This window comes from Python bivittatus, unplaced genomic scaffold (genome assembly GCF_059951505.1).
Source record: "Python bivittatus isolate LINGU-HERP-01145 unplaced genomic scaffold, Pbiv_v1 ctg000020_np1212, whole genome shotgun sequence".
NCBI lineage: Eukaryota > Metazoa > Chordata > Lepidosauria > Squamata > Pythonidae > Python > Python bivittatus.
In genome coordinates, this window is record NW_028277030.1 from 5,154,475 (window position 1) to 5,164,262 (window position 9,788).

Genomic DNA, 9,788 nt, shown 5'->3' on the forward strand with positions numbered 1-9,788 from the left:
ATCTGGCCTTGATGCCATGTGGAAAAAAAATCAATAATCAGTAGTATTCAAATGTAGCTATCATTATACCTCTGGTACTTCTTATGAGCAAAGCAAATCTCATCAGGTTGTATCAATTTATTTAGGAGGACATTTAGTCTTTTTGCAGTAAAGAGTTTATCATCTACGTTAAGTAACGTGATGGGCCAATACAACATTGGACAAGTTGAGCTGTTCCTCTTGTTAGGTATCAAAGAAATTACAGCTCCCTTCCAAGAAAAAGGAAGTTCTTGGTGTTCCTGAATCTCATCTGTTGCCTGAGTTAATAGTTTGATCAGAATTTCCTGATTATATACTGTAGTCTAGAGCTGGACGTTTTGCCATCATTATTATTACTACTGCTACTACTAGGAATATTAGTATTTTATTGTTTTTTGAAGAAAGAATACAATTGATAACTAGGGATAACAAGCAAATACATGAATTTGCACTTGGGACTATTGCAGAAAAAATTATATTGGTTTAAAAAAAAGGAATTAAAATTACTCTTTTTAATTAATGGAAAAGAGACAGAAAAATCCTACATGAAACAGAAGTTGAAGCAGAGAAAAAAAAATTAATAAAAGGCAAAGGAAACAAATGGCCCAAAAGAAAAATGCAGTAACAGCAATACAAAGCACTTTGCATTTCATGATTTCCCTACTATTCTTCCCCATCAGAATCTACATTTTGTGGGTCTATCGATCATTGGAATCTGGTATCTGGTCAGATTTTGCCTGACTGTCAAAATGGAGGCATTGCAAAGGCTGCAAAAACAGCTTGTCATCATTTTTTTCTGTCGGATCACCGTAACACAGCACAGGTCTTGTACGGCATGGGAGGGGTTGATAGTCCAAGATCAGGGGTCAGGTCCAGATCATCTTTAGATGTCCCTGGGGGTGGCTGGAAGGTGAATCCCTGCAGGAGGCTGGTAAAGAAGAGGAAGAGCTCCGTTTTGGCAAGGTTCTCACCAGCGCATGCTCTCCGACCTGGAAGAAAGCACATGTGGCAAAAAAAGTCTGTTTCTTGGTTTCTCAAATTATTTCACAATGTCCTATGGCCATGAGCTATCAGCACACAGGAAAGCAAGCACCGGTCATTGATATGGAAAGACGTTAAAATGCATTAATGGAATGGAAGATGGAAAAATAACACCCAACAAATAGAGTAACGCCCATGAGTGGGTTATTCCTCAATTGGACATAGTCCAAAAGAATTCATTGGGATGATTTTAGGCCTCCCCAGGCCAGCCCTTTTGCTTATCTACTACTCTGCCTTTCGGGGGGAACTTAGTTCTTGGAACAGGGAAAACATTAGAGATAGGCTTCTTGGAAAGGATGCTAATCAAGATTCTAATGCAGAATAGTCATCTCTAATTTCATTCTGGAACCATTAGTATAAAAACTCTGAAGCCTCCCCCAGAATCTGGTTAATATTACCAGTACCCCACTGGAAAAGCCTTTTACATCCCGTTGGTTGCAGACCAGGCCTTTGGAATAGCTTGATGGTAGATTTGGTAAGCTGAACAGCATTTCTGTCCCTGCATTGTCAGTCAAGGGGAGGATGTTACTCACTATGTCCTCCACTGCCCAGTTACAATGAAATCAAGGCCAAAATACGGATAGTAGGTGAACTCAATGACTGAATTAGATTCTTGCAGGTACGTTTCAAAGCATTAGAAATGAGTTGCTACTTTTCCTTTGTTGTCATTTGCACTTAGAAATAAATTTCTAGCTTTTTAATTGTAGCCCTGGCTTTGTCTTGACTCAATTTACTTATGTCTAACACTCCTTCTATTATCTTATTTTATTTTGCTTTGCTTTATTGTGTTTTATGCTCTGCTACACTGCTATGACCTAACAAGAACCCTATTTACTTACAGGGTCAAGCTAAGAATCCCCAAAGCCTGCAGCTGTCTCAGGGCCAAAGTCAGCCAGGAAGGCTGAAGGCAAGATTCATCCTGGATTGCCAAAATACAGAGGTTCTGCGGCCAATGTAGTAGGAAGAACAGGAACTGATGCACAGAGTTGATGGTTCTTCAGACAGTTTCAAAACAACAGACTAGTCAGTCAATGAGGGGTAATGTCTGGCCACAAATGTTGTCCATTAGGTTAAACTCTGTGAAATTAACATCTATGTCATTGAGCTTTTGTCAACTGTTTTCTTTTCAAACAAGGTGTTAAGGGTTGCCTATTCTTGGATACAGGCTCACACATCAGAGAATCTTACCTGCAGAGAAGGGCAGGAATGCATCTTTTTTCAGAAATTTTCCCTCAGAATCAAGAAAATGCTCAGGATAGAATTCATGAGGTTTCTCCCACTGAGATTCATCATGGAGCACTGATGACAGCAATGGAATAATCTGCATGCCCTAAAAATTGAAAAGAAAAATATGATTTGAAATGGAATGCTGTATGTCCATTTAACATATTGCTATACACATTATTATAGTGATTATTTAAAAGTTGAGAAGTTAATACCGGGCATGGAGAAACACTCCATTTCCAAAAAAAAAAAAAAAGGAAACTACATTTTAAAATGATCTTGCAAATATATCTCTTGATATAAATACTGGGCATGGAGAAATGGGCAGGTTGAAAACATTGAAACATGAGGCAAATTAATAGATTATCAGCTGGATCAATACTCAGCACCTCTCAAACTGTAATTGATTATACTGAAAAATTCTACCTTACATAGTGGAACAAAGACTAGATTTTGTATAATGCAGTGATTTCAAATTGATCACCTTACGAATGAAGAAGCCTTTGAAAGTGATGTCCATGCTGGTTGAACGTGGCAGACTGGTTGGAACAATGTCAGCAAACCGTTGAACTTCATGAATTACTGCATCGGTGTAAGGCATTTCTGCTCGGTGTTCTGTCCTTGGCTGGAGATCTCCAATCACTTTTGCAATTTCTTCTTGGACCTTCCCTGGGGGAGCAAAACAATATTATGTATTAAGACGACTCTTTGTTTCAATGTTGTTTTAAGTCAGAGTTAGTACAAAATTTCCAAATTCTGAAGGATACACTAGTCATTAACTTAGATCCCTGGATGTTTTGGAGAACTGGTGCTAAAATATGAAGGGTGTTGATTGTACATTGGAGAAGTGCAAGATTTATCTCTGAAGAAAATACTATAAGAATACAGAAAATATTATTGTTGGGGCCAATTCTTAAATGTGATAAGAATCTTATTTGGAAGTTTACGTACATTAAGAAATCCTGCATCTGCAAGGTTAGAAGATAAGTCTGTAAAGCCAAATACCTTTGTGGTGCACACCTAGTAACACAAAGCTACGATCTTTTATGTTAGCTTCCCCCCCCCCCCGCTTCTTTTATGAATATTTGCATCGAGAGGAGAGCTGGACTAAGGATTGACTATCAGTTTACATTTTCGAGCCCCAAAAGAATGAAATGTTGGGTGGAGCACATAGAGAAGTTCTGATCATGGTTGGAATACATTATTCTTAATAGAAATGCTCTTCATTCGTGGCTCCTATTAGGGTGTGATCTGCTGTTCCTCTAAGAAATAGCAGTGGGGGTGATGAGAGCATAATATGTCATATTTTATCTTCTTTTTGAAATCATCTGTTTATTCTATTGATATTAGGTAAGATCAATGTTTTTTTGGTCTATTGGAAGGACAACTTATCCTTGCTTCATCTCTCTTCCCTTCATTCAAGTATTCCAAAAATCTTCTTTCAGTTATGTTTATATTTTGATTACAAGCCAATGAAATGAAGGTGCTTACTCTGAATGTCCGGGTACTTCATCATTAAGAGTATGGCCCAGCGCAGAGTGTTTGCAGTTGTTTCTGTACCAGCACCAAATAAGTCAAGTACAAGAGCTTTAAGGTTTTCATTATGAAAATATTCAGCATTTGTCATCTTCTTATTTTCCTGAAGTGTATTAAAAATAAAACACTAGTAAGGAAACTCAACCTACTCATATCATCAATAATCTCGAAGACTAAGAGGACAGTTATTCAAAAAGACAAAAGGATTGGCCCACCAAAGGGGTCACCACAAGGGGTCTCCAAGGAGACCCCTCCCTCTGGACCCACTCCTCCTCAAAAGGCTTGATATTGATTCCATTTTGAATGGAGAGAAGAAAAAATCTGGGTGTAGTTTTAGTAGTTGCAGGTCCTGAAATTAAATAATGAAGAGGGAATGATTAGAAAGTGCTAGAAATTGGGTTCCTTCTATATTTCTGAAGCAAGGATCTTAACCAACCTACATGTTATTTATATAGAGGCATCCTTTTAAAATATGAAAAAAAAAATCAGTAATTCCAGGCATCTATAAAATGACCTCTTACCTCTCTTTGCTGAACAAGAAATGAATCGATGAAACTCCTCTGATCATTTTCATCAAGGTCTTTGAGATGTTCTATAAAGGTGGCCTGTATGAAATCATGGAATTTCTTTCTATTATTCATTATTCTTTTACGAGAACCCAAAAGGACCCCCAGCATGGGAAACAGGTTATAAAGCTGAAAGAATGATGAAAGAAAATATATATTAAGGAAGTTGAACACTCTGAATATATTTCTCAGGTGGACATCTCAACCCATTTTCAGGAAAATAGTGTTCCATAAGTCTACAAGTAATAAACAAGAATAATAAGCAAAAACACATGATTACGGGAGCTATGGATAGTCAATATTTCTAATTCACTAAGACCCAAAACCATCAGACTAAACCTCCACACAGTTATTGGGAGAAGGAGTTCTCATTTTCAAAATACTATTGAATGATCTCCTCCTGCTAACATCCTGTTGATTCCCAAACAAGCAATGGGAAAAATCAATATGAGAAACTAAATGCAAGTCTTAGTCAAGAGACCTATTTAGCACATTTAGAGTTTTGTAGTAGTGTAAAAAAAAAGGGGGGGGAAGGTATTTGCAGTGAAGGCTCCCACCCCTCCAATTTGAGTGCATTCACAAGCCTGTATAAGGAAGGGAGAGGAAGTGATGAAACATGCATGATGATGTCATGAAGGTAAAAAGTGGTTTGCATAATTGCATGAGATGTTTAGATGCAAGTATGTAAGGGTGGAATTTGAATTCCGATATCATCACATTCATGTTGTCTTTTGGAAGTGATCTTGCTGTAGACGCCCATGAGAAGAAAGATCCTTTGCTTCCCAATAAAGCTTGAATGACACACATTCTGATGCCTGTTTTTCATGACTTTTCTTTCAAATGAAAAATTAGATTACCAATATAGAAGGGGTTGCCGAAAGCCGAACATTTTCATTGATTAACCTCAGTAGTCTTAGAAATGTGGGATCTTCATAGTCATAGCGCTTCCCAAGTAGAATAGAAACTATGATGTTGGAAACAGCAGCAGTCATAATTGTTTTGATCTCAAATGGTTTTCCTGGGCAATGAACAATAAATCAAAACAGAATTGTGAATGAAACCAGGATTACATGTGCTAAATAAACTAGATATTGCAGTTTTCATGATCTCATGCCTTTCCTTACTGCAACTGGCTTACCAAAAAGCAAATAGCATGATGAGTTTGTAGGTATGTAGGAATGCTCCACAAAGGAACCTCATTTGGCAGTTAGAAAAAGAAGTTTTAATTTTCTAGCTTATTTGTATATCATAGGGCTTCTCTAATTTCTTCTTCCGCAAGGCAATGAATGGTAAAATTTATCCATATCATTTCTGAGTTGTAAAAATGCAGAGAACCATAAATGCCAACGGTTAGAGCTCTGTGTATCTCCTTGCTGATACCCTATGCTCATCCAGACTTTGCCAACTGAGATACTGTGTGCTAGGCACTTTTGACACTGGAGGATTTTAAGCACGGCCATTTTGGAAAATATCGGATTCCTTCTCCTACTATGTGAGGTGTGCTGCTGAATAAGTGCACCAATGGCAGTTTGATCCTTAGGATTGAATAATGGAGGATCCCATTTTGGCAAGTGAAAGATAATACTTTTGTTGGAGAACATGGGGAAAATATGAATACTCTAGGTCACTTAATACACTTAGATGATGTGCCTTTGCTCTTTGAAATACTGCAACATGTTTATCACTGTCCCAAAGCAGAGTGGAGCAAAATGTCCAGTTTGCACCACCTTTTCATGCCCAGATGGAGAGCTTGCAGCCCCAACTCCTCTCTGTATAGAGGATCTAGAGGATTCTGTAAAGAAAATTAAGTCTAGAACTGTCATTTTTGAGAGATCTTTGGATTACACTAAATTAACTTTTCAAAACCTCTGGAAGCATTGAGACATACATAAGTCATATTTCTGGAAATATAATTTCTACAAATTGATCAGTGAGGCATCTTTGCAGGAAAATACTGATGAGTTTAAGAACAGTTGGAGAGAGGATACTCCAAAAGCACTGCTTGTTCACTTGATATAATCTGAGGAAATTATTTCACATTCTACGTATGTCCTGGAGGATGCTCTGGTAGAGCCTTAGGAGGAAATGCCAACCCACCTGCATAAGTCTTAATTCTCTTCATCAAAACACTACACTCTTCAGTGATTTTGTCTTCAAGGGTCCTCCTGCCCACTCCGTAGTCCCGTAATGTGGATAACGTGAACCGACGCATCACTTTCCAGTTCTCACCATGAGCAAAAACAACACCTGGAGAGAAAACATAGAGAAAAGGGGTCAGATTGAGAGATGTAATTTTACCAAGAAAGGTCCATGATTTTGCATATAATTTGGGGGAAAGTTCATCTCAGTCTTGTTAGAAAATCAGGAATGAAGGACGTGGAAGAAGTTTGTTTCTATATCATCTTTCCACCAAATATGCATTTACCTCTTTCCAGGAGGCTTGGCATTTTGTGGATATTTTGTGAGCAAGTGGTTGCAAAGACCTGAAGTTAGTTTCTTTGTTTGTTTTTTGAATGATGCCTCAATGGATTTTGAGTAAGTGTTGCATCCATCATGTAAAATACCGAGATCCTCTTCCTGGAGCGGTGGCAGGAGATGATCGAGATGGGACTTTGGTAGATGCCCTTGAGTGATCTGCATTTTTCAATTAATGCCTGGAAGAGAGTCTTCTTAGACAAGCTAGCTCTACTTATTTACTTATTACACATAACAATGTAGCTAATCCTCACTGATATGGAAACTTCTCTTGCTGATGCTTAAACTAAGCAACTCCAGGGGGAGATTGAAGGGCTCTAAGACTTGCCCAGCAAAAGCAACCACTTTGGGAGTCGATTCCATGGAATTTCCTCCTCGCCACTACTTTGGCTCTCTGCAGATGGTGGGGGAGGAATCTCTCTAATGCTGTAAGTATTGGGATTTTATTAAGGAACTTTTATTAATGGTAAATTTCCTGGCGTCTTTCCCAGTGTGCAAGTTCTCTGTTATCCACCATGAAAAGCTGCTTGTTCCTTACACAGGCCAGCCGCTTCTAACACTCTCCAGAAACGTGGAGTACTATTGGCAAATTCTCAGCTCCCATAGCTTGGGGTTAATATTGTCATACTTTTTAAATTATTATTCTGGTAATGGATTCTGTGGCAGAGGATTTCTGTACTGTGCACATTGTACATAAGTTATGGAGAAAAGCTCCATGAGGGATGGATAAAAATGCGTATCAGGGAAGAGAAACTGGCAAAAACATTGCAGAAAGAAAGGTATGTATAACTATGTATAGGAGGAGAAATATGCAGGAAAAGGCATACGTGCTACTGGGATTCCGTACACACAATCTCTCTCTCACACACAGATCCATGCACACAGACCCAAATGTGCAAAGAAGCAGAATCAAACATGGTGGTGTGGAGTGTGTGGTCCTGGCAGAATATTGCCACAGCTTTTTATTCTCCAGCTCCCTCCATTGGCACTGAGGGACTAAGAGACAGTGGCAGAAGAAAGGTTTTAGCTGGATCTCCATCCTGGTTGGATTCGCAGAACCTGTCCCAGTCCGCTGAGGTTACCGCCTGTGAGAACCTCAGGAGAAAAGTTCTACATGATGCTGATCACACATCTGCAAGGAATGCCAGCTACGATCCAGAATGAAAAACTCACCAAAGCCCTTTGCAAATTCCTCAAAAATGGGAATGGCAGCTTTGTCTACAAATACATCCGCCTGGTTCACCAGAGCCTCTTTGACCGTCTCATAGCCAGTCAGCACCACCAGTTCATGGAATCCCAGTTTGATGCGGAAAATGGGACCGTATTCTTTTGACAACTGGAATTCAGCAGAAGAAAAACAAGAGACCATTTTCATCAATAATTGGACTCATAGAAGCAGAAGTTGCTTTAAAGAAATCATGTCTCACAATTCCAAGGTTGTGGTCATGTTATTTTCTTTTTCCTTTTCTTGACACATTATGCTGCTGTTATTTTATTAGTGAAATTAATGTGCATATTATATATATTTGACACTAAAAGAACCCTTGTGGAATAAAATGATCCTTGATCATCATGCCAAACAGATACAATTTCTCATAAATTCTAAAGGGGTCACCTCTGCAGGGCTTGGTGTGAAAATTCAGTCTGCGCAAGAGATTTATTCCGGCGTTTTCCAAAGCTGCCTGGCAGCCTTTAGTGCTGGACATGGTGGAATTTTTGCTAAGAGAGAAACTGAGCCTCTGCCACATTGTTGAAGGGGTCACATAGAAACTTTCCAACTGTGCCCCTAGGAGTTTTTGAAGGTGATCATGTGAATTCCTCAAAGGAAAGAAATCCAAATATATGCCCATGAATGAATCTCAAAATCAGGAAAGTTACCCCTCTCCTCTTCATAAAAAGGGTGTTCACTGAAGAACTTGTCTGAATTACTTATATTTCTGCTGAAATGGTGCAAACAGGAGTCTCTCTGAGCATTTATTTATTAATACCAGGTATTTCCCCACTTTTTAAATATTTCCATAAACACCAAAAACCAATATGGAGCACATGAGATTTACCAGAGTAAGTCACCAAGATTTTGCGTTATGTCAATAAATTTTGGCAAAGAATCCTCAGGCTTGTTAATCATCAGATTTTACCTCGATCATTGTTCTGAAAGGCCTCTTCAGATCCATCAGGTGCAGATTTCCCAAAATGGGTATGGTCCTGGGTCCCGGGGGAAGATTTAGGGAGCTGTCATTCCAGGAACTGCCCTTCTTCAAAAGGGACATAATTGCAAGAATAAATAGTAATAATATTAAAATTGGTGCAGTCCAATCCATTTCCTTGTAGTAAACAGTTTTCAGGAATAATTACAAGTTCCGCAAACTGAAGTGACAGAAGCGTCTGTTTCAAAGCGCTGCACAAGGCACTGCCTGGCTACACTTTCTGCTGAATCATCAGACCTTCAACCTTGCCCTTGTTTTCTCCCTCCTCCCCAGGAATTTGGTCTGACTTTCCTATCTATGGGTGGGACCTATGAAACCTTTGCCAGCAAATTTAAACTTATTTGAACTTGCAACAATCCAACTTTTATGACAAATGTTAATAATATTTTATAGAGCCTTCCTTTTTCCTGACTGTGCTCCATGACCATCCGCTTTTGGTCTGGGGGTCCTCTTGGATTCATAGCTTCATGACTGCTGTGCTGAGGAAGGCCTTCACCCAAGTTCACTTGATGTTCTAGTTACATCGTTACCTGGACCGAGTAACCCTCAAGAAACTCACACTTTGATCACTGTGCACCTGGACTACTGTAATCTACTCTATACAGGGCTGCCCTTGAAGGCCACTCAGAAGCTGCAGCTCTACTTCTTGAGCTGCCCTGGTAGGCTTCTGAGGGCAACTCAAAGTGCTGTTTGTCACCTGTAAAGCCTTTCATAGAACAGG

The 9,788-nt window shown here is 39.1% G+C and overlaps 1 protein-coding gene across 1 annotated transcript; it reads right to left on the reverse strand.

Annotated features, from left to right (window-relative positions):
- Positions 1 to 387: 387 nt before the first annotated feature.
- Positions 388 to 9,281, reverse strand: LOC103054465 (cytochrome P450 2K6-like). The gene is made up of 9 exons (XM_088133839.1): positions 8,999 to 9,281; positions 8,034 to 8,196; positions 6,483 to 6,632; positions 5,243 to 5,403; positions 4,341 to 4,514; positions 3,775 to 3,922; positions 2,768 to 2,952; positions 2,248 to 2,389; positions 388 to 1,007 (listed from the first exon to the last, which is right to left on the reverse strand). The coding sequence occupies exons 1-9, from the start codon at positions 9,179 to 9,181 to the stop codon at positions 823 to 825; spliced, it is 1,491 nt and encodes a 496-aa protein (XP_087989965.1). The 5' UTR covers positions 9,182 to 9,281; the 3' UTR covers positions 388 to 822.
- Positions 9,282 to 9,788: the final 507 nt, after the last annotated feature.

Coding starts and splice junctions, on each gene's coding strand:
- LOC103054465 (XM_088133839.1), bottom strand. CDS start 9,181: ATGGATTGGACTGCACCAATTTTAATATTATTACTATTTATTCTTGCA. Junction 6,633..8,033: donor GGAATTTGCAAAGGGCTTTG/GTGAGTTTTTCA, acceptor TTTTCTCTCCAG/GTGTTGTTTTTGCTCATGGT. Junction 4,515..5,242: donor CGGCAACCCCTTCTATATTG/GTAATCTAATTT, acceptor TCATTCTTTCAG/CTTTATAACCTGTTTCCCAT.